This window comes from Rhea americana, unplaced genomic scaffold, assembly GCF_003343005.1.
Source record: "Rhea americana isolate MKP2758 unplaced genomic scaffold, rheAme1 scaffold_22, whole genome shotgun sequence".
Lineage (NCBI taxonomy): Eukaryota > Metazoa > Chordata > Aves > Rheiformes > Rheidae > Rhea > Rhea americana.
In genome coordinates this window covers 2,116,430-2,141,688 of record NW_028186329.1, presented here as the reverse complement: position 1 = coordinate 2,141,688, position 25,259 = coordinate 2,116,430, and the positions used below count along the sequence as shown (strand labels likewise).

General features: G+C 38.8%; 1 protein-coding gene across 5 annotated transcripts in view; it reads left to right on the top strand.

Annotated features, from left to right (window-relative positions):
* Positions 1-25,259, top strand: part of EPB41L4A (erythrocyte membrane protein band 4.1 like 4A) — a 139,703-nt gene that overhangs the window by 14,162 nt on the left and 100,282 nt on the right. The window contains exon 1 of one of the 5 annotated variants that reach the window (XM_085305355.1): positions 20,427-20,512. The exons of the other annotated variants lie outside the window; for them this stretch is intronic. Coding sequence (XP_085161481.1) covers positions 20,507-20,512 — 6 coding nt within the window. The 5' untranslated portion in view covers positions 20,427-20,506. Of the gene's footprint in view, positions 1-20,426; positions 20,513-25,259 lie in introns of those variants that run through there. 5 annotated transcript variants of the gene reach the window in all.

Sequence of the window (25,259 nt, the reverse complement as noted above, 5' to 3'; positions counted from 1 at the left end):
AAAACAACAAATCATGCATGTGAAAAAGAAGAGATTGGAAGAATCTGATCTTGATGAGGAGGATCCTGCCTTTTGATGTCAAAAAGGATTAAATTGTGTCACATTAAGTAGGCTCAGAGCTGTACATGAAAGATATAGACATGATATATATTTTCAAAATTATTTGGATGTGTAAGAGTATTTCCAAAGCATTTATTTCTAGAGCTTCTGCTTGGCACCCATCCGCATCCTTAGGCATTTGCATATTGTTGAAAATCTGTCTCAAGGCCTGAACTACCATTTGGAAAGTATCAGTCCACCAGTATCATTTACATCAAGTTGCCTCTATGATGCCTGGTGTATGAGAGTTAGACCCATGAGCTAAAAGTGCAAAGCAGCATCTTAGTAATTGAGTTGGTATTTTCTTATTCAGTGGTAGAAACAAAAGTTAGAGGATTTTATGCTGTTGAGGCTGTATTAAAAAAAAAAAAATCCTAGGTAATTAAATGTGGATTTAACAGTTTTAAGGAATAGCTGCTGCTGGCATAAAGAAACATTTGCCCTTAGCCTATGTGAAGAATTATGGTGCTGAACATGCTAGAATTGCTTTTCAAAAGGAAGGTTTGACTATCGCGGTCATTAATGTAGCGGTATAGAGTTCAGAGTCCTAGGCCAGGTGATTCGGGTAGGTGTATACCCTGCCTAAAATTAAGTTCCTTAGTGAGACTGGAACATATCGGTTGTTTACTTGCGTGCAACCCATGTGGGCTCTACTGATTCTTACAAGTTTCTACCTAAAGGTTTGGGCACATGGTCAAGATGTTGTAAGTTAATAATGTAACATATGTTAGTAGCAGTAGCTATCTGTGTGCATGAGTATCAAATATTTGGTAATTCAGTTTTGTTTAGACTGCAGTGAGAGGATTAAGTTAGTTGCATTACCTTTCATTTGCTGTTGGCTAAGAGCCTGCACAGGTTGCAGTAGCTGTACTTCACTTTACACAACTATCTTTTTAGGGTCTTTGAGTCTTGAGGAAGGCTTGAAATCCACAGTGTTTCAGACAGCAATCCTAATCATAAAATTCATGTTGGTGTTTTCTTCAATGCAAAATCTTGGATTTTCTTTCTTGCTCTCTTTGAAAATAATGTGTACTTTCTGTTGTCATAGTTGCAGAGAAACTCAAAAACATGAACCCTGCTGACTCCTAAAACCAGTAAGCCTGCATATTTCTATGAGGAAGTTCAGAATTAAAGAAAGCTTTGTGATTTTGCAGGCTTCCCCTCCCTCCTCCCCTTGAAGCTAAAGCCATCATTTGTCAGCAGCTAGAGTCCCCTGTGTAGAACACCAGGGGTAGAACTAGGTCATGTAGTCACATAGTCAATTTATAATGATGTTGGTTACAGTGCTTCGTTCCTCGTCTGTGTTAGGAAGCTTTCTCCATTACCTAACGAGGATCAGTTTTGTTTTCTTTTAAGCTACTTTAATTTTTCCTAACTTCAGTGGGTCTGTGCCCAGTGTATATTTGATCCTTAATGTTTTATAGCATGCTACTTTATAGGATGTTAAAAAACTGTACTAGGAAATGGCAGACATCTTTGATTTTGGGAAGGGACAGGTACCCAAGACAGTTGTCTGGCACCTACAGTGACGAAGCGTATGCCTGTATGGGGCATTGGGCTATATTCAGATGCCTTCAGCCACTCGCTGAGATTCACATACCTAGACAAAGTATCAAGACTGGTTTGCTTTAACCTTAGCTGTTTTTTTTTCTGCCCAATGCTTTTTGCGTAACCCTGTGAAACTTTCCCTTTGTTTCTGCTGTGTGCTCTCATTTAAAAACCCTACTTTGAAAATCCCCTTTGTCTCACTTGACTAGTGCTGCTCTTTCTCTTTTTTTCCCCTTCCCTGATCATGAAACAAAAGGCCTAAGTTCATCTAAACAATCTGCTCAGTGTCCCCCTCCCTTCTTTGATCAGTCTGTTTTTGCCTAGTCAGCTAAGTGAGAGCGTGGGCCAGAGGCAGAGGCCTTGCAGCAAGGACAGCATCTACCCGTCRCTATCAATGATACAAAAGCAAAAACTTTGAGCAGTGATTTTGACCACAGGTAAAAGGTTGTGCATAGATTTTTTTTTTTCGACTGTGTGCAGCAAATCAACTAAGGTTGTTCCTCTAAGGGTTACTGTTCTGCTGTGCTCTTTTGAGAGTCCCCATGCAGGCAGGCTCTGACCTTTTGACTCGGCAAAAGCTTTGATGGCTTCTCCCTCCGCTGTTCCAAACGGCAACAGACTTTTCAAATGTGTATCATTATCTCTGTGCTTCATCCTGGCTGCTCCTGGAGCTATTTGCTTGACAGAACATTGTGTGTTCCAGAGCAGCTTTAAATTGAGCCATGCTGGGATCCAGCAGAAATCCAGATGTGATATGAAAAAGTCTTCAAAAGATCATGATGGAGAGGCTGAAAACTGGTAAGTTTGGTCTGCTGACCAAAGTCTTGAGATGATATGTAAAGGAGAGGTGTGCAGTTTCTACTTCTGCCAGTCTTCCTGGGTGCCCTTGGGGGAGTCTATACTTCAAATCCCTGCACTGCAGATGGGGGGAAATCATTTCCGGTGTATTGTGTTTTGTTTCATTATTTTGACTGTAAGTTTGGGGAGTTTAAGGATTATCTGATGTGTTTGTTACAATCCCTAACACAGTGAACAACAGTATTTTGGAAGTCATCTGTGTGGCTCTTCCCTGTAAATGAGGATGATGGTAGGAGAATAGAAGGGACTAGTGATTTGAGCAGTGAGAAAGGACTATTTTATATTTTGGTCAAAATTGATCTTACCAGATATAAGTCATTCTACCAGATATAAGTTCTCATACAGTTCTTTGTTGGAAGTTCTGAGAGGATCTTCAAGACTGGAAATGTGCTCAGGCAAAAATCTGGTGTTTTATTTTACCTCAAAGAGTGGGGACTGACTAAAAAACCCTCCACAAAACAGAAGCAAAGCAAAAAATATGTGAACAAACCTCCCCATTAGCTTTGCCAATTTCCTGGCCCCTCTACCCTTAAAAAAAAAAAAAATAAAATGCCTGCAGCCAGACAGATCTGTTCGTCTCTGTAGACTTAATTTTTAAGCTTGTTGGCTTTGTTTTGTGCATCTSTTCTTTGACATCTCTGAAACACTGTTGCATCCAGTGTCCTTTCCTACTTCTTATTCATATGATTTCTCCTTCTTTCCCCTAAAATGATGAAACTCATGATTTTAGAAAGATGTGCTATCTCTAGAAGAGCCTTCTGTGTTCGAAAAGCTGAACTTCTCTAGAGTGAACTCATCTCTTCCACAGACAAAGCTACTTGCTGTTTGGGCTGAAGCTTTGAAGGACTTGACTGTGCGTAATAGGCAGTTTTCTTCTTTCACATTTGAGAAGTTCTCTAGTATGTCTCTAGTCATCTTGTTCTTCTGAGAGCAGAACATTAGACTGAATCTGTAAAGTGGTATTAACCACTTGTTTTGGCTGCTGCTACCCTGGAAGCAAAAATGCAAAAGGAGGAAAAAAAGGTGTTGAACCAATATATTCTTTGGTTTGTTTCCAGGCTGGGCTCAGGTGTTACTGGAGTTGTTTTAGGTCTGTAGAACTTCAGAATAGCACTTCGTGTTTGCTTCAGGTTTGGCTCTTGCCTTGCTGAGATGCTTGAATTTAGGGGTAGTGTGTCTTGTGTTCTCTGCCCGCTGAGTCCCCTGGGGAGGAGGAAGAGCAYGTTCATTTTCAGCACTGCAATTCCAATTGATTTCTTCTGATCTGGCCCCATCTTTTAGGCAATGAAAGAATGAAATGACAGGGTAGAGGTAATGTGCCCTTCCATTCATGCTTCTTCCTGCCTAGACTTGCTAATATTTAAATCCGTGGCTGCAGAGAGGGGAAGGAGAATAGGTACAGTACAAAGATCTTTGTAAAACTATTAATGCTGGACTGAAATAAGAGGAAAAGGTATTTGATTGAGAGAAGGTGTTCCTTGAACTCTATCCTAATTATAGTGCTGCATTTCTCCTCTCCTGAGTTGGCTCAGCTTTGTCTAGGGTAGCCTGAGGACTGCTTTAATTTACTCTAGCTGGCTGTGATTCCCAAGGAGCTGTGTGCCACCTGGCTATAGGGAACAGGGCTCATCCCTGCCGCTTCCTCTCCCCACCCCACAGCGGCTCTGCAGGCAGCAGCGTGCAGGAGCTGGCTCTCCCGGAGAGCGGCCCGCCGGGGTCACCCAAAGCAGGGATTCCCACCTGGGAGCTTGCTGAGAGTTTCCACTTTAAGCTGCTTGGGAAGCAGAARAGTATAGAACTTCTGCTCCCGAATCCTTCAGATACTCTCACATATCTCCATGATGAAAGGTTTGAACGCTGCAATCTGAAGCCATCTAATTTTAAAGGCAGGCACTGTGACCTCCACACTGAAGTCTTGTGTGTTTTATCAAGGACCTAGTTTACATAAAACACTTTCTTAAACATGGTTTTAATTTGTGAGCCAAAGCTCCAAATATATTGTATGTGAAATGTTTGCAAAATGTTACTTGGAGATAAGCAGTAATAGCTGTATTCCAAAGATAAGTTGTCTTGCCATGGTTAATTTACACAGGATGGCTTTATTGTTCATTTTGCTGGAAAGAATTTTTTTATGCTGTTTTTCACTTAACTGAGCAAATATTAATAGTAAATTTAATGCGTAATTACAGAATGTAATCTTACATTATAATTTTTTTCAGGTCAGACTGCAACCTATCTGTTAACTATTTTTTTTTCACTCCTTTGTTTGGATCAGAAAACCTTAATAAATGCTGTTAAGTCCACTCTTCCTTCTCTACCTCCTTGTAAATGGCTGTGTTTTGGGAGTCATTAGTGCAAATGTTTGCACTGAGGTGTAGGAGTTGGTTTCTTGCCTGATTTGTGCTTTCCAGAGCTATTCTTCCTTAAAAAAAAAAAAAAAAAAGGGTAGCTCCACTGATAATATGCTATATCACCAATATTGTTTCTAGTGTTACTGTCCAGCTTTGTGTTTATTAAATCTTATGATTTATATCTAAGCCCTGTGTTGACTTGTATTTTTGTTGATGGTACAGTTAATGCAACTATGCTTGTAATGTATTAGGAGTCCAGATGATACTATAAGAGCTTACAAAAATAAAGAGGTGCTCTAATGCATTGTGCCAGTTCTAAGAAAAGTATTTTTTAATACCATAGAGGATCTTTTTTACAGCCTTCTTAATAAACTCATTAYTCTAGAAGATTTGTCGTATAATTGTGTAATTTCATTTTGCCGTAAAGTGGAAATGGAAGAAAACATCTTTTTTTTTTTTTTCATCTTAACCTTTTTCTATTTATCAAACTTTGTGGTGCAGAATCCTGTGATCAGCAAGAAAAGTTTTATTTTCAGCAGATTAATTAGTGAGTGTAGAAAAGGTTCATAATCTGTCTAGTTTACAGAACCTGAGCTGATGTAAGATTGTAGTGAGTGACCTGTATCTTCCTGCCAATTTTAAGAACTGTTGTAGTTTAAACCATGTAACTGAAACTTTGCTTAAATATTGATTGTGAGAATGAAGTTTCTGKTTTTGAGTGTCTAGATGTATTCTGTGCAAATTAACTGCAGAGTTTTGTAGTTAGTTTAAATAGAAATAACATACTGTAATTATATCTTTCACAGCTTTTCCCTGTATTGCATGGAAAATGCGGGGGAAAAAATGTATAATCTTGAGAAGAGGAATAGTCAGAATTAGCTGAGAATAGTCATCAAGCAAACCCATTGCATGAGTTTTCACTGTATCCTATTTTGCACTGTAGTGTTGGCTTGTTCACAAAAATATTCCGCATTCTCTCTCTGAAACTTTACTTTTCAACAGCAAATTTGCTATAGATTAATAGTATAATGTCAAACTGGAGAAATTATGCTGATGTGTTTTTTGGTAAARTGAAGTAATTCTTTGAAGTGACATTATATTGAAGTTGTATGATTGCTGTATTTGGGGAATAAAGTCTAAAGTTATATATTTTYTCAATTTTTAAAAGGAGTATGCTTTCATACAAAACAGACTGAAACATTTACARTCATGCAAAAATTGTAGAATTGTGTGCCCCTGTTTCTTTAATGTTGTTTCCTTTGATCTGACAAGTTCAGTAGCTTGCTTGGTGGGCAACTGAAAAATTGTGTGTCTTGCAATTTACTGTGGAGATATTATTATATGTTAGCAGTTTATAATTAAGCTTAGGCTTAATGTCATCAGTTCAGTTATGTTAGATCATTATTTTTCACTTTATGTTCTGAGGAGTTAGTAGACTAAAAATCTAGCAGTAGTTAGTAAGATTACTTCCAAGTAACATATATGCATACGCACACCCCGACAGACACCATAATTGAAAGGTCAGAACTCTTTTCCAGGAGACTGGAACGTGACATGCTGAAAAGTTTGGAAAAGGTTTTGATTGAATCTCTAGTAAAGAAAAAAAGAAAAATTTCTTTGTATGTTCAGTGACCTCAGTCAGATCCACAAATTTTTGGGGGCAATGGAAACCTTTGCACTGATTTCAGAAGGCTGAGGGCCAGTCTGTTGCTGGTTCCTTTGTTGAGGAAGAGTGGTGATAACCTCAAGAGGGGCCTCGAAAAATGTATGGGGGTTTTCTCAAAAGAAAGCTCAGAAGCTCAGTTCCAGTTATGGAAATGTCCTATCAGAACTAGAATAGGAGGAGGAAGTTTCAAAACATTAATATTCACTGAGATCTTTCGGTTTTAAATGCAGTTGTACACATATGCGTACCATAAAGATTACTTTGTGTACTAATCATGTTTGGTCAGTAAACTAATTTAGCAGGTGAAAACATGATTTAAATGAAAAACCAAGATTTAGTACAATGTTAGGTGACTGCATGAAGTCACATTTTTTTAGCCATTAAATCCTAAAAACAGTGAATTGGTTCACATTTTCTGGTATCAGAAAACATGAAGTCAGGGTTTTAAGTGTAGTTTTCAAATGATATTTTACATAGCTTTGTAGCTTTCCATTCACTGTGCATTAAGCTTGTTAGCTACAAAGTTTATAAATGGCCCAGAATGCATCTTCTGTATACTTTATCCAGGAGTTTTTTTTTTTAATCTACTTCTCCAGTGTTTTCTCTTTGGACCCTTTCCTTTCTATTTCAGGTACTGATTGTTTATAAAATGTCTCCTCTCCTTTTTCACACCGGATATTACAGATGGTTCCAGCAGTGCAGTGTTCAGCTCGGTGCATTTTCCTGTACTGCTGCCCGTGACATGGAAAATAAGGTATCAGGGAAATCAAGTCAGCGGAGATAAAATTGCTTGGCCCAGTGACAGAACCTTCACAACAGCAGGGAGTCTGAAACCTGCTTGCAGGCAGCATCYATTTCTTCATAGTTTCATGAATGATGGTAACAGCAGATTGCTTCAGTAGACCAGATGTGGGCTTTGGGCTTCACTTATTTATATGCAGCTGTCTTGTGAGTAGAAATGGGCCACACTGGGAAGTTTTTGACTGTGGTCTGAATATTCTTGAAGATTAGGTTAGTATGAAGTGGATTTCTGACTATTTTCTGGACTGTATGTAAGCTAGAGAGTTGTGAAGAAAGTAGCAGTGTTACAGTTCCTGGTTCTTGAGAGGTTTTGTAGGGCATCTTTATGGAAGTAATCTGTCCTGACATGACGGCAGGGTGCCTGGTCATGGCTTGATAAAGTTAGGTATGCTTCTGATGACCATGGTCTCGGTCAGTTTTAAAGGTGAATAAGCAACAAATCTCAACAGCACATCTGGGTCTGTTTCAAAGGATTTTGTAGGTTGTGCTTGCTGTTACCAACATGTTAGTGACTTTCTGGCAAGGCAATTAAAATTTTTCCTTCATCCCCTCCTAGGGAAAAGAAGAACTGCCAAAAAACCTCTTTGTTTCTAGATCAGTTCTTAAAAATTGCACTGTCCTGAATGCTGCCTGTGAAATACTAAACCAGTTCATCCTTCCTCCTGTGTAGTAGCTGCAAAGAGTGGGGAGGGCAGGAACTGGACAAGCTGGGGGATTTTTGCCTGCTTGGTCTTGGATTAGTATGATGGAGATATAAAGCCAATCCAGGTTGTGTGCCTTATACTTTGCCTGATTAGGAGTGTTGTGTAAATAGACTTACATACTGTACCTACGGAGGGGGGAGAAGCTGCTCTCTTAAAAACATCGCTGCAGAAGTTACAGATAATAAATTGCACAGTGAGTTGATGCCTGACAGGCTCTTCTATTTTTGCTCTTGTGCAGTACACTTTGATGCTTAGTCCTTGTTTGCACTCCTTTTTTTGTATATAATATATATATACATACATATATATATATATATATATATATACTTTCTGATCCTTGTTTTATTCTGTTTTAATTAGATTTTGCTGGTGGATGACAACTTGACTATGATCCAGCACTGTGCCCTTGTGGCCAGGAAGGCCAGTGGCATCCTGGGGTGCATTAGGAAGAGTGTTGCCAGCAGGTGGAGAGAGGTGATCCTGCCCCTYTCCTCAGCCCTGAGGAGGCCTCATCTCGAGTACTATGTGCAGTTGTGGGCTCCCCAGTCCAAGCGAGACATGGAGCTACTGGAGAGAGTCCAGCGTAGGGCTACAAAGATGATCAGAGGGCTGGAGCASCTGCCCTGTGAGGAACGGCTGCGAGAGCTGGGCCTCTTCAGCCTGGGGAAGAGCAGACTGAGGGGGGATCTTATCAGTGTGTACAAGTACCTGAAGGGAGGGTGTCAAGGGGACAGGGACAAACTCCTTTCAATTATCCCGTGTGACAGGACAAGAAGCAATGGGCAGAAACTGAAGCACAGGCAGTTCTGCCTGACCGTGAGGGGGAATTTCTTCCCTGTGAGAGTGACGGAGCCCTGGCACAGGTTGCCCAGAGAGGTTGTGGAATCTCCTTCTCTGGAGATCTTCAAGGCCTGCCTGGATGCAACCCTGTCTCACATGCTCTAGATGACCCTGCTGATGAGCAGGGAGGTTGGACTAGATGATCTCCAGAGGTCCCTTCCAACCTTACCAATTCTATGATTTTGTAAGTATGTGGGTTTTCTCTTTTTGTCAACTTTGTTCCTTGCATATTCTCTTTGCGATCTTGCTCACTGTGTTGCCATATGATCAGATTATGGTTCTACAGGATCAGCACTTCAAGAGTGTGAAAATACAGTGCTGGAATAGGAAGACAGAACCTAATTTACATGCAAAGCTTATGTGCTGCTCCCCGGACTAGATATTCGTGCTGCCCCCTGTAACCGGTGCTGTTAGGCCAAGGTAGGGCCAAAGGAAGTGCTGGTTCGTTCACACACAAACAMACAGTGTGCTGTTTGCAATGAGCAGAAAGGAGGAGCCGTGCTGTCTCTCTTTTGCTTTCTGCTCTTTTCTTCTGCTGTCTTTTAATGTGTCCGTCTGTGCCTCTCTTCCTCATGCTTGTAGCTCCTTATCCTTCCAGTTCTTTCCTGTGTTTCTTTGGGGCTGAAGCAGGAACATGAAAGGCTTACTTMAAGAAAATAGTCTGCAGGGTTGAAATCTTTTTGTTGCTCAACTGTATTGAAAGTAGACCTCAGCTGCTGTGTATTATGGTGTTTATCAAGAGAGTTAATGCAAGGCTGCTTTAAGTACAGCTTGAGATCTTTTGGTTTGTGCCATCTGGTTTTTGAACAAGAGAAGAGACAAATTTTGTAATGTCATTTTCTCATCTGTTCAGCCACAATGATTCAACAGAAGAAGTCTTCAGTTTGATCTTTTTGAATGCAGCATTCTCTATTACCAAACTTTAAGTTTTCCTTTTTCATAAGGAAGAGTTGTCATTATACCATGGTTGGTTGAAAACAGCTAATCCTGCTTGCGCTACTGCTGTTGCTAGGGCTTCCGCACTGAGGTGTGATAGACCTACCAAGTGTGTGTGCATGGTTTGTGTATCCATGCCTATATTTGCAGGGCCCAGGAGGGAGAATTTGTTGTGTAGCAGTGTCAGAATTGTTTGGAAAGAGATTAGAGCTGATGGCAACAAAGTCAGCTCTTCTTAAGTAAGTCCAGTTAGAATTTGTACAATTGGTTTCCATTATTTTTAAAACAAAATCCATTTGACTCTTGATTGTTCACTTCTTTTAAAAAGATAAGTCTTTTTTGTTTATGTTTCAGCAGGGGATACTCTGCTCCCTACTGGAGCTGATGCCCAAGATTTAACAGCCTGGATTTGAGAGAGCTATTTGGGGGAGATCTGTTCTGGCGACAGTTTCAGCCCAAAAGTGCTGGGCTCCCCTGGCCCAGGATCCCGTCTGTCTCTGGTCACCTTTCCTCTCTGCTCTTGTGCTCCTGCTAACTCTTCCTTTTTTCCAGATGCTGTCTCCTGCATCTTTCCCTTGACTCATGGAGCTTTCAGTCACCTATAAAAGGCCCCCCCTTTTTTTTTCTCCCCCCCTCCACTTCTCATAGTACTCTTCCCCCTTGTATCTCTAACTGCTTAATCCTGGACTTTTCTGTCTTTGTGAGGGGAAGAAACTGAAGGGCCATTTTTTAGCATCCACAGTCTATTTTTGGTGTAGATCAAATCACTCATGGCAAGCTAAGTTACATGCATGTCTTAGACTTGTAACTCAAAGTGTGACACTTTAAAAGCTCAGAGTACTTTGTCTGGTTTATGAAGATAACTGTGAAAATGGAGTTTGTGGGGTCTGGTATTATGTAGGTAGATAAATGTGAGAGGGATAAACCAGATAGAGAGGGTAAAGTCTGAAGAGATCTGCTGAGTGATTGCTTTTGTCTATTGCATCTGAAAAAGTTGGTATTTTTTTTTCCTCCCTAAAAAAGCAGAACCCACAAGAAGATTTTTTTTTTCGTTTCCTAGCAGATTGTGTCAAATTGAAGGGGAAAAAAATCATCACTCTCCTGTTTAGGAAAAGGATTTTACTCCTGCTTTAAGTGCTAATTTCAATGCAGCTTCAACTTTGGAGCAATCATTATATAAATCTACCCATCTCTAAGCTCACTCTTGCTAGCTTATGTAGTTCCCATAAAGACACAGAACCTGATCTGACAGAGCAGCCTGTCTGTTAAAAGAACCTTGAGAAAGCTAAGTGCTTTAAAATTGTCATTCATCTTCTTTTCAGACAAAACGCATTAGAATATTCTTTTATACCTGAAATGAAATTAGTGTTTTCTTGAGCTGCCGTCATGTTCCTTCGATTATTTTATTTTTTGTACGATGAAACCCAGAGCTTCAGGATGTCTACTAACATAGCATTTGTAATGGATTTAAAACATCATTTTTCTAGCTCTTTCATATTTTCCTGCTCATTTGAAAGCACGGTAGATCTTTTCTCCATCAGCATTTGAACGTAGCATTACTTTTTTGATATAAACAAAATGGATTTTTTGTGAATTGATGCTAAGGACCAGTGAAGGAGTGAAGTTTGTAGGAAATACAGAACAATGTCTGTTAGCCAAGAGTGTGTGTGTGTGTGTGTGATTGGGGGGGAGGGAATGGAGTGACCTAGCCTATTTACTGAGTAATCAACCATATTCTTTGGATGAAATTAAGTAATGTAGGCATGACATAAACAACAGTGTGGGAAGTATTTATTTCATGTAAGAGTTAGGTTAATATTTGTCAGGAACAGACTCCCAGAAGCTTCTCTAGGATTTACTGCTGCCTAAAGCAGTGAGAAAATCTAAGCATTATGAGACAGCCATATAAGCCAGCGCTTTAGTGCGGAGGAAACAGGATTTTTCCCAGCCAGTAAGTAGTGCCCTTTCACCCCTTCAAGGCAGGAAAAGGAATGATCTCCTTCACAAAAGTCCTTAGTGTCAAGACTACATCTCTTAAGTCCCCTAATGCTATATAAATTGTTCTTTCACTTTCATGGTAATGTCTTTCTGGATCCTTGGTGTTATTGCACAGGAGAATTATGGAGAGTATAAATGGCAATGAGCCCTTCTGATCCCTCAGGAAGGGGTCATTAGGAGTAAGCAGTGATACAGGATGACCATGGTCATGAGGGTGAAATGGGTCTTAAGCATTGAGTTCTGCTTTGGCAAATAACCTGTTTGTCAGAAAACATTGAGTGTATCCATTATTGCTCCCCTTCCCTCCATCTTCTCTCACTTTTGAGTACCAGCACCCACACAAACTCATTTGCTCCCCATATATTCACTTGCAATGTGCAAATAAGGCTTCACATAAACATTTAGAAACTGAGCTTAGCAGAGCAGAAGCAAGCATAGGCTGGAGTATGGCAGAGGGCAGGAGTGGAGGACTGAGGAGGGTGTAGTGGGTGGAGGTTGCAGTAAGGGCATGGAGAAAATTTGATGGGAAGGGAGCACAGGCATGTGGGTGACAGTAAAGGAGTAGGATCTTATGTGCAAGGGACATGGTAAGAAAGAAGTGAAAGGCAATAATACATTTTGCATGGTAAAAGTCATCCATCTTGGTATTCATAGAGCATGATATCCACTGATTAGAAACGTACTCTGAGAATTGCCCTCAAACTGAAGAATGTTTTGCAGCTCAGTGTAGTTGATACCCATTAGCAGAGCAAGAAGTCATGAGATTTATTGTTAATGATACTGTGATCTGTTTAGGAGGATGAATGTACCTGGTAATTTTGTGAGGAAATTGGAAAGATGAGTAAGTGAAGTATAAAAGAATGAAGTATCCAGATTGGGGAATATATGTGCTTATAGTGTATTTGTGTACAGCCAAAGCTCCTTTCCTGAAACTAAGATCAATAAACACAAAGGAAACTTTATTTTCGAATGCYGGCATGTTAGCAGTGGTAACTCAAATGTCTCTTCATTAGATTGTAGTAATCGAAACATATGCTGTAGCACCCCTCTGGTGACTTCTGCTCTATTTTTAGAAAGACAGTGGTGTCAATTAGAGGTTTCCTGTGAAAAATCCATCATATCACTTGTTACATTGTTCCACGTGCTTCATTGAATTTTTCTAATATCTCTCACCTATTTCACCTTATTCTGTCTTTCATCGTTAAGAAACCATCTGTCAAATACCTTCCTTGTCTTGATCCTTGGAGACACTCCCCCAAGTCACCTGTTTGTTCACTTTATGATAGACTGAATATTTCAAGTCTCTTCCTGAATGGTAAGATTTCCGGAGTTATACTATCTTCTTAACCATATAGTGAACCATTTTTTGGAAGTATGGGTGCAACAAGTAGATACATTTCTCCAGGAATATGAAAATATTGCAGCCCTCCCACTCGGATACTTTCATGTTCATGTATTTGTTTTATCTTCCCACCCTGTAACAGCTGCATCGCTGTGACTTGGATTCAGTTGCTTATTCACGGTGATGCCGAAGCCTCATTCAGAGCTGCAGCTCTTCAGGACGTGAAACCCTACTTCATAGGCTAGGATATGCTTTTGTCTTGTAGGTGACCTTGCGTTTTGCAGGTATTACAATGTATGCTTTCAAAAGAGCCTGTCTTACCAAGTGTCTCAGGTCATTTTGCAAATAACTGGCTTGCTTCGTTATTTACCACTTTAYTAATTTTTGTCATGTCTGCAAATTTTACTAGGATGATTTTATATTTCCCTACAGGTCATGGAGAAAGATAAACTGTCTCATGAGAAGATAGTTCTCTGCTAACAATTATATTTATCCCATTTTTATTGCATTTAATCATTTTTATAGTGTTACTTTTTGATATTGACTATGGCAGACTAATTTATTATGTCTGCTAGAGCTGTCCAGTCCAGTGTTGTGGTTAAGAGGCTCCCAATCTTGAGCCCATGTGGGGGGGAAAAAACAGATCCCTGTCAAAATGACCATTTAACTTGTACGAAGGAAATTGCTGGTTTTTGTATTCCTCCCCCACCCCGACCGTGGTTAATTATATTGAGGAAGGAAATGGTACATAAGAAATTTCTGCTATTAAAGCTGAAACTCAATGAAACCTCTAAACAAAGCCTTTCCTCCATCTCCTCCAGAACACATCATTATCTAGTTATATCACCAGACTTCCAAAGGCACCTTCTGTTATCTATTTACACAATAAAGATTTTTGTCAAAAAAATGTTTGCAGTCTTGTTACCTTGAACTAAAACATATTATATAAGATACGTTATTTTAAAGTGTTATGATAATACCACTCATTTTCATAAATAGCCAGTATAATATAGATAGTCTCCAATATTGGATAAATTTAAAAATTTGGTCACAGAAGTGTTTGGCAGTAGTTGTGGTGGAATACTCTTCCCCCATCCTAGCTGTTTGAGCTGCAGGATTTTTTTTTTTTATTCTTTYACTGTGTGTAGTTCAAAAATATTTAAAAATGAACTAGCTAATTACAGAGCTATTTATTCTCATGCTTCAATCATCCTTCATTTTACTTTGTTGCTTTAATGAATTTTCAAATATGAATCGTCTTATTGCAGCTGCTGAAGGAATAGGTTTTTGACACCTTTTTTATTTTAATTGCCAAGGTTTTTGTATAGCATTACAGACTTGCTGTAAAATACTTGTATTTTTGAGTATTGGCAGATTATAATACTATTCTTTCACTAATGAAAAAAATAAAAAATACTAACATATGTTGTTTTTAAGAGATCTTTATAATAGTTTCTTACTGAGAACTTTAGTCGGTGGATTTTGGAACAGAATGAGAAGTTCATGATGATAATGAATAGTTTATTTTGGAATGTGACCAGTGAAAAAGTGTTAAAGCACTGAAGACCCTACAGTGGTGAATTAATGTATTCAGTACGTTGTGAGATGCACTCATGGTTATTTACCAGCATCTTGAACTATGTATACACCTACTCTGTGAAGAGGAACATGCTTGTTGTCTGCTTACTTTCTTCTCTACGGTTTCATGCCCCTCGTAGGCTTAGTTCTTCCATATACCGTTACTCATCCTATTTATATTAACAGGTACAGATATATCATGGTAGGCTCTAAGGAGGATCTTCCCTATGTGCTTCATTAGTTCCTACCATAGAAACATGTGTTTTCCCAGTTACTTAGTGTGATAGTTGTCGTGGGACCGCACAAGTGGCCCGTTCAGATTTGTGCTCACTGTGATCCACTGTTGAAATGTCTTCCTGCTATGATGGAATTTGTAAAGAGGGTACAAGAGAAGTGCCTGCGTTAGAATCTGTTCTGCTGAAGTGTTATCAAGAATTGATAGTGAAAAGATTAGTTGTTTTGTTTCTGTGTGGATAGAGTAGCATACATGAAGACATCTCTAAGTCCTTCCATGAGGTTTGTGATACAGACAGTAACTCTGGTGTTCGTACTCCTCAGAGCAGTATGTTTTCTTTTTGTATCTTTAAATAATTTTGTATGCATCGTGTTTCAGACTAGAGGTTGTATTTTCAAATGAGCTCCTAGAGCAGGATGGGTATTGGTATTGTGGCTTTAATCTTAAAATACAAGGAGTATAAAGATACATGGTTAATCCCCATTTCTTTTAATCTGAACAAAATGAAACACCTTTGGGCTGAAACTGTCATCCATACGGGATAAAGATTTTGCTTCTGTAAAAGCATCATTGTATTGATTACAGGCCAGCAAATTTCAGGTCAGGCTGAACTGAATAACGTTTATCTTTTCATCAAAGAAGTTGAAAGTTTCTAATTGAAATATGTGTTAATTCGATCTTGGTGCCTGACTCGCTGTCTTTTAAAGGAAAAAAAAAAGTCTAGAATTTGTTTTTCCATCCTTCTGGATGGATGATGCAAGCATTGGCTTAAGTCAAACTTGTCAAATTTTACATGCTAATCATGAGAATTACTCTTTTCCCACTTGTAACAAATTCTTCTGCTGGGATGCTGGCAATGCACATGTTAGCATCTCCATGACTTCCCATGCCAGCGGTGCTGGCAGACTGGTTGGTACCTGCCCACAGGCTCTTGAAGCAGGCAACAGGATTGCTACATGCTCCTCAGCTGCAGGGTAGCTGTGTGATCCTGCCACTGTCATAGGACCTGGAGCACGTGGAGGGCTCRTGTCATGAGACGCCACTGAGATGAGTCTGTCCTGACCTTGTGGGCAAGGTTTTGAGGAGTTCATGAGGTCTGAACTAGACAATGAGCATCTAAATAGTTGTGTGTTATCATACAGGTGGAGGAGCCAACAATGTTCATCATCCCTTTTAATGCCAGTTTTTTGTATTCTTAAAATTGGTCATTTGAGACATCTGAAACTAAGTTACCTGTTTAAAATGTATTCTTTTTGTGGATCCTGTCCATGAAAAATGGTGTGATTTCGTCTAACAGACAACCTTCTCATCCACAGAATAATTAGTAGATTGATACCTGATTCAATTCTCATGTTTTATGGAGGAATTGGACCTAAGCCTAATGCAACAGTTTTAAATCAAGATTTGCTGGCATGTATGTGTGGGGTTCCAATTATCCCAATATTCCTTTCCAAAACAGTGCCTGGGGCTGCACTATCACAGATTTGGACTGAAATTGAGTTAATTTATTTTCTACCTAACAACTTTACAAAGATAAGAGAATGAAGGAGCAGTGAGATAAATATCTTTTCTTGTGCATTATTAACATAAATGTCTTGCATGCTAATTGATTATGTGTATTAAAGCCAGCATGCAGGTGTAACCAAAGATGTCATTTAGGTAGCAGAGCCTTTGCTAGCAGAGGTTTTGAAAGCTGTAGCACTTCACCCTTGGAGATCAGCTTGGTATTTGGGATTGTGAAAGAATATAAGCTTGGGAGAAGTGTTTCCTTTTTTTCTTTTTTTTCTTTTTTCTTTTTTTTTCTTTTTGTATAAAGTATTAAATGACAAAGTATTGGAAACCTTCCCTAAAAGGCATATGAATGTAAAGGTTTGAGGGGAACACTGGCTTCACAGAACTTTCTTTTTGAATGTTAAACTTGCGCAGTTGTGGCACTACATAGCGCATTGTTTGCATGCCTAGAACGTGCTTGCACCAAGTAAGAAATTTGTCTTGCCTTTGGAACAACCTACTTTTGACAAATTCAGGCTTGAAATTTTTTTTTAAAATTAAATTACTGATACAATTTGGTTTGGAGATGACATTTAAAGCGTGAAGATCCAGTGTTGTCTGCCTGAGTTTTGCAGGCAGGTAGCTCCAGTTTTTTTCCTTAGGAAAAGAAAAATTGGAAAGAACAAATACTTCRAGGGGAAGATGCTTGGAATTTGGTATGCCACTTTGTTCTTTTTCAGACACTGTCTCTTGTTTTCCATATRGAAATGGGGAGTGAAGAAAAACCTTAGCTTTAAAAGTGGGGAAGGGGGAGGAGACTATATTAGCAGATTTGTCAGTGAAATATTTGAGTTGTGAAACTATAGCAAGAAAACTGTCTATTTGTTAGCAGATGTCACTTGTGAGATGTTTCTCAAAATCCGTGGTCACAAAACAGTGAATTTGGCTGTGTAACACRGATGACAGATATTATGCCTTTAGCAGCTACAGATCAGTGCTAAGTTCTGACATAGCTGCCGTGTTTAGTGGTATGGCTCTTGGTTTGTTTTTGCCAGTTCATGAACGATAATTGCTGAAGAGTGAAAGATTGATTTGCAGTTTCTGTTGGGACTGGTTTTCTTCCCACAAACGAGCTATAAAGCATAAGCAAATTCACTGTTACATTGCCTTTCCTGGTGAAAAATCAAAGCATTATTATGTTACAGCAGAGGTGGTTATAGCTAGCCCTATTTAATCTCTCCAAACAGTTTTCTCTTTTAAATAGTAACAGTTCATATTAGTATCTGTAGCTAAGTTGGTAGAATAAAAGCATGAAATACAGAAATAAATGTAGGAATTGCAAAGTGAGTGATCTGTATTATAATTAATGCCAAGCTATCAGATCATATTTTGCTTAAAATGGCTTTGTTGTGGGTCACTGTGGTGCTTGTATTATTGTTTCAAAATGGCCCTGTTAGCAGCACGGTAATGTATTGAAAATAGGCTGCTTGAACTAAAGACTTTTGTTAATAATTATTTAAGGGACCTTGTGACAAGTATTGCTGGCCCAGACCTTTCTGACTTTTTCTCTTCAGAAASTCCTCTGAGGTAACATTTCTGGAAATTGTGCTAAAGGTAAACAGAGATTAATGTTATGATTGACTTTTATATATATAACCTATCTTTCCGCATGTTTCCTTTTAAAGTCAAATGGAACTTCCTGGTTAATATCAGAATAGTTCACTGTAGTTAGGTTTTGTTAGTGTAAGAGTTTGGAATGAATTTTGTGAAATTCTGCTTTCCTTTTATCTATAAATATATGAATGATTTTTAGGGTGGTCTTTATGAGTATGAGCACTGTGAATTAATCATACGTTCTCAAAAATAAATATTTTTGGTTATGTATTTATACCTTCAAATTATGTTTTCAAAACTAAATAATTAGCATTTAGATAAACAGTATTTTATTGCCTTAGAATAGGAAGTGTACTGTTTGTGAGCTTTTTTATTAAAAAAAAATACTGATAATGCCTGCTGACTACTCACTCAGTCTCTATTACAGGCTTTATTAGAAGTTGGCAATTTTGCAGACCACTTTCCAGTGTTCTTTGGGCCCCTGGTAGCCCAAACTGAGAGTTAGCAGCAGTGATACTGATAGCAGTGATATCAGCTCTATACATTTCCATAGTATTTTCTGCATGAGGAAGAGTTTGCTTACAATTCATTATTCCCAGTTCACTGTCAGAGTGTTCTTCAAAGTCAAGGGTAGGAGCATCTTTATCCAAAGCTACTATTTTAATAAATTAGTGACCGTGTCTCTTTTCAGCCAAATACAAGTAATATGATTCAGCATTGTCATCTTCTATATGTTGTATAATATATAACTATTAAGTTATATCATAGGATAATTCAGATTGGAAGGGACCTCTTGAGGTCATCTGGTCCAGCCACCTTCCTAGGTAGAGCAGCTTGCTGGGGACCTTGCCCAGTTAAGCCTTGAGTATCTCCAAAGATGGAGGCCCCATAACCTCTGGGCAGCCTGCTCCTGCACAAACCGCTCTTCAGTGGGACACAAGACGCTTTCTTTTCTGCATCTTGTGATCGTTGCCTCTTCTCTTTTCATTGTGCATCTTTGGCAAGGGTCTGACTCTGTCTTTCTGACTGCAGCACCTTCCTCCCTCAGCTTTTTCTCCTGTGATGTAGACTAACCAGTTTCTTTAGCCTCTCCATGTCTGTTATGCGCTGCAGCCCTCGCATTGCCCTTGGGGCCTTCTGCAGGACTCGCTTCCAATTTCTCTCCATCTCTTTTTGCATGGGACTTGAGTGAACTATACTGTAGTTTCCTTTTGTCTCTAACCCTACTAGTCATCTTTGTGTAACTTTGGGTTTTAAGACTACATACGCTCATTTCTTTAACATTTAGTGTAGTGTAAAAGAGATTTCAGGTTGACTGGAAAACTCGAGGACATACTGCCTTCCCGTCAGCATGGTTAATCTCTGTGACTGGGGTATCAGAATGGTTTAACAGTGCTCTGTGCTTGATACCCAGGAGAAAGCCAAACRGGTGGTGAGCTGCCGCCCCACTGAGGCTGCATTGGCCTGGTCTGTAAACCGCTAACTCAGGGTGTTTAGTGACAAGCTAATTGTGCTGAGTTTAATTAATGCAGCTATTTTCCTTTGTATCCCAATTTGTTTCTGCTTTATGATGTTTCAGCTGTAACAGAAATGTGTGGTTTTGGTCTATAAATGAATGGCCTTGCCATTTTGTCCTGTTGACTTTCACTTTGTTTCTATTGGTCCTGTCCTTAAGGCAGTTTATTTCTATATGGTGTCTGTCCTCTTCCTTTGTAATTTCTTAATTTTAAGTTGGTATGCATGTACTTGAACATCTCCAAGTGCAAAAGTCATGAAGTGAGATATGTTCCACTTTCAGTCGTAGAGGAACTTATTTTGGTAATGTTTCCTTTTTTTAAAAAAAAGAAAAGAAACACTTGTTACGGTTTTTCTTTTCACTAGCTCCTTGTTTGTTTTACACTTCCTCTACTATACCACATTTTATCCAACTTAATAACTTCTCATGTAATACCAAACCAGGTATTTTACTGAAGTTCAGACAGGTGAGATATACTGTGTTTTCTGTTTCTGAAAATTACCTCAAAGCAGAGAACGGTTTTGGCTTAGTGTATCAGCACAGTTTACCGTTAATGAAATTACGCTGTGCTGTATCCTGTGCATCCGCATGGCTTTAATCATTGTCATTTTCAAAATTTATTCTAATTTTTTATGCTAGTGAGGTCAAATCATAACCTGTTTTTTACAGAAGAGGAAGCTGAATCACAGTGAGAAGAATCAGGCAGCCAGTACAGATTTGCGAACAGACACAATTGTACTGATGCCTACCCATATGTAATATGCAAAAAAGCTATCTTTTATCTCTGTCTAGATTATGAAGATGATAAATTATCAAGACATCTGATATGTACTTTCTGCTCCTAATGAACCTAGAAGTCTGCCAGAGTGATAGAGCTGTGAATATGCCAGTTTGACTGCACCCAGTCTTAGGTGTTTCAAGTCTGGCTTATGAAGGTAGGGAAACATAAATATTAATGTTTGTAAATGAGTTGGAGGGAAATATTTGTCCTCTTTTTACTTCTAGTGGCACTCTACTCTGCTTGTTATTTTTGAGGCATTTGTTTCTCAAGTAAGTGACTTGAAGAATTTGGAAGCATAATAGCCTTATCCATAAGATTGAAACAGAAATCCTTGGCTTTCCAGACTAAGTTATTTAGGTTTTATATTAGTGCTTAATTTGGTAAATTTTGTCTGCTTAAATGCATGTGTAAAATAACAGGTATTTTTGAGTAATAATTTGTTTGTACAGTGTATTCTGCAGTAGGACAAAATTATTTGAATGTTTGCTGCCAAGGTGGTTTGTCACCAGTTGTCACCTGTCAAGAAGTGAAATATTTTTGAAACCTATTTATGCTATTTGGTTTTGACAGGGGAGCTGTATACCTTTTCTCCTTGTAATAGTTTGGAGAGTAAACATTGTATAGAAAAACAGAACTAGGCTTACAATAATGGTACATTAATACCAACAATGTTTTTGACTTCTCAGCAGTTATGCATTTAAGCTATTAAAACATATGTTAGATTCGTTACTTGAAACRTTACTGACAATTGCTTTGTAACTGAATTTTTAGAATATTGGATGTGCTGGTGGTGTAAATTGCCATGTGGGTTTAACTGAACCTATTCTAGTCCATACCAGCTGAAGAGGCTAAAAAGTTTTGATAATCTTAGGACTTGCTGCACTAATAAAACTGAACAGATAGGGATTTTTTTTTTTTTTTTTTTGCCATTGCTCAGTTAATCTGTGGCAATGTGATTCCTTAAGGAATGGACCTAGAATTAGGTTTCCTGACCAGGAGTGTGGTGGTTTTTGTTTTTTTTTTAATCTAAAAAGTAGTTACGTAATGGAATCTAATGTTCACTGCTGTAGATTTAAAATGTGGATGTCTCTAGTATAAGTTTAGTAATTAACCCACTTTATCTACTCTTGGTATTTGTGTGACAATATTATGTCTAGAAACAAAAGGCTGAATTCCCCTCCTGACAGAGCTCCATTGACCTAACTGGAATAATGCCAGAAAAGAAGGGGCCAGTTGAGTATACAAACAAGCATTTTGGTGAGCAATATTTTGCTATATTGATTGATTCATATTTTATTACATGAAGAACTAGTGATTGTACTTGTAAATCTGAAAATGAAGAATGGAAAATTTTGATTCTTTCTGAGGTATTGCAGGAAAAAAAATGTAGATAAGACTTTTCTATCAGATCATGAGGAACTTTAATTGTACTAAAAATAAACGTGATCAAAAGGAAGTCAATATAAGTGTAGAAATAGCTTATAGTATTGAACATTAACATCCTCTTGCCGCCTTACTTTTAGTGTTAGGCATATTGTAGCTTCAGTAAGAACATGTAATATTTTTGTTCTGGCTGATTGTCATATTTTTAGACTAAGATTTAATCTTTTATTGACAACATGAAACAAAGAAATACAGAAGGCATGTGTTAAAGTGTCACCCACAGGTATATAGTGATGAGAAATTCCTCCTTTCCACTGTAAACACTCTTGTAAATGACATCAGTTGGTCTTAGAGATAATCATCCCCTGAAGCTGAAGATTCTACTGTTATTTTTACCTGTTGCAATTTGGAAGAAGTCAACAGATGAATTCACTTGGTTCAGCAGGACAGGATGGTCAGATGTTACTGCTGCTTTGCATTTGCGACAAAAAATTGGCAAAACCAGCAAGTGTGAATTGAGCAAAATGTGTGTGTATCTTGGTTACCGAGTCCAGCTGCCTGGATGGACTGTTCTTAATGTAACTGCTTTGTTCACAAGTGTTACAGGGCTGGCAGCTCTCCTTCCCAGAACGATGCTGAGGCTCTTCTGCTGCAGTGAGGAGGGAAAATACTGCAGTCCTTTCCAAGTCCTAAATCTATACACTGGAGCCACAGACCACCCTTTTTTTTTGTTTGTTTTTCTGTTGCAATAACTCAGTAGAGGCCAGGATTTTACTGAGCCTGTGAGTAAGGGAAAAAGCATAATGTCCCTGAGTTTGTACAACTTACGTAAAAGCCTAAAACAATTGCAATTTATGGAGTATAGGGGCTCTCCCCTTTGGTGTGTTGTCCACTAGCACAGAACGGGCAGAGCGGAGGTGACACTCTCATTTTGTTTGCTTCCCATTGTCTGCACTTGATTATCATATTATGCTGGTTCTGTGCCAAAATGTGACATCTCCAAATCTTTCAATTCTTTTTCTTGAGCAAATGTCAGCAGTTTATTTCGGGCTTTGGTAGTCTCTTCAAAGTGTGCTGTCAGTGCAGCCTTTCTTCACAGTGTTCTCAAGAGACTTTCCCTTTTATTGTAGGGAGTGACAACCAGGCAATAGCCAAGTGAATAAAAACCTCCAGGCAACTATGCAGTGCATAAATATGAACAGTAAGAGTATAAGAAAGTGTGAACTTTCATGTGTGAGGAAGCTGAACTTTGTGCTGGGACCAGAGTGGCAAGGCAAACCTTCAAAGTCCAGCTTGTTTATTTTCCATGTTCTGGTAGTTGACCTGACTCATCTTTGATCATACTTCCATCAAAGGGTTATTTTTTGTATTGCAGTTCTGAATTCTGCAATTCTTTTCCTCATCGCAAGTATTTTGGAAGCTTAGGGATGGTATTGGGAGGATACTGTATTCTCAGACACGGAAGAGAGAGATCCCTGCCTTTCCTGGGGTTTGTCTGGGAGGCCCAGGCCTCGGAGGGGAGTCTGAGCTGGCTTCAGAAGCATCCAAGCCACTTCCATTCGTTAATAAACTCCTCCTTAATAATAGCACAGGTGAGATGCATAGTATTTTATTCCTCCCAGACCCAAGCTAGTTTTATAGCACAGATGAATCTGAGTTTTTAGTAACATACCTAGGTCCAGGAGCTGATAAACTTTCTGTTAAAATCTCTCAAATTTTCTGTAATTGGATATACTGAATATCTTGGAGGCCTGAACCATGACTGGGATACCTGGTTGCTGCTCCAGTTTAACTAATATGATATGGGGGACTTGTTCATTTCAATATTGACTTTATCAAGCAAACAAAAAATACCTCCCCTTCAGCTGGTGTTAGATTGTGCCCCTGTTACAGAGATGTCTGCCTAGTGCTACAAATGGATGTCTGACACAGCCAACAGACTGTGGTAAGTCAGAATGCATTGGATTTGTTTGAACAGTTGAAGTGGGAGATCTTTGCTAACATGGTTTACTTTCAATGGAATTGGATTAGCTTACGCTCACGTGGGCAGCTCAGCGGGTAGGAGCAGCTGAGTAGGCTGGAGTCTGTGATCYCCTCAGCAGAGGGAAGGGGTTGTGTAGCACCTTGGGCATCTGTGTTGAGCAATGGTTAGATTTGTGGAAAATGCCATATTGAGTGCGACTGTCTTTCAAATATATTTATTTTGTGGGTGTTTGTATTGCATGAAACCATAAGCATTCACTGGGCAGGTAAGTGCCTCGGTCCTTTCTTGTGACTGAAGCATTGTGGTGCATCGTAGGAAAAATACTTTGGCTTTGGAGGAGGGCCTGGTAGACATAATGCCGTGATGAATTTTCCCGGCAGTGTAGACAAATATTGGGCTAACATGTGTCCATTATGAAATAAAATGTTTGGTTCATATTCTGCTGGTGAAAAACTTTACTGAAACCTTCTTACCCTGGCAGTTTTGGTTGAAGTCAAACCCCATCTTCCAGTGGAAAAATACTCTGTTTGAAATCTCACTACCTGTTCTTTTATTAGCTATGTGAGATGGAGTTTTAGATCTGACCTTGTCTGGAATGAGTCAATATTTTAGTATTTTGGAGGCCGCTATTAAAAAAAAAACAAACAAACAAACAAAAAAAAAAAAAAAAAAAACACACACCCCGCATGACCACCTTTTAAACAACAGATATAGTTACTTTTACATTATTTTAATTTAAGATATTAATTGTAAATGCATGTATTTAGACGTATATATTTTAAAGTTCTTGTCTCGTATGACAGTCCTGGTGTGGTTATTGTCAGCAGGCAAGTTCTGTCAGTAAGGGTTTATATCATCAGATCAAAATTATGCAATAAACGAAAAAAAGCCCAAACTCATCAACCTGATTTTACAAAGAAGGGTGCTTAGTAACATCTCACTCTGGAACATGAGTCTCCCTGACTTTATAGTAATGCTTTGAGGAGCTCTACCTGGGCAYATCTCATTTACCAACGAGTGCCAGAATGTTTGGCTGTAGGCATGGCTTATATCTGCAAGAAGTGAAACACTTTAAAAACTTTAAAATGATGTTTCTTAATTAAAATGCAGGGGGACCTGGGGGCTGTTACTTTATTTGGTTCTGCTGAATTGGCTGCTAGTTTTACTGCTATTAAGCAATATTATTTTATCATTAACCAGTCAAGTCAAAACTGAAGGATGTGAGCCTTCCTTCTTCAAACCAAAGGGCTTTTTGCCTTTGAATTTCAGTGTGAATGGGATCAAGTCTAATTCACACAGTAAGCTATATTTAATGTAAACAAAAGTAGTGCTGCCAAAACTCTCGTATTACAGTTTTCAACACAGATCAGAGATGAATGAGTAATCATTTTGGCTTCCAGAAAGGGATAGAACTAAGTACATTTCAAGCTAAACAAAAATGTTAGCGGTGATTTTCTATTTGAAATTTAGCAATTCTTATTCATTAATGACCTGGATGAGGGGACAGAGTGCGTCCTCAGCAAGTTTGCTGATG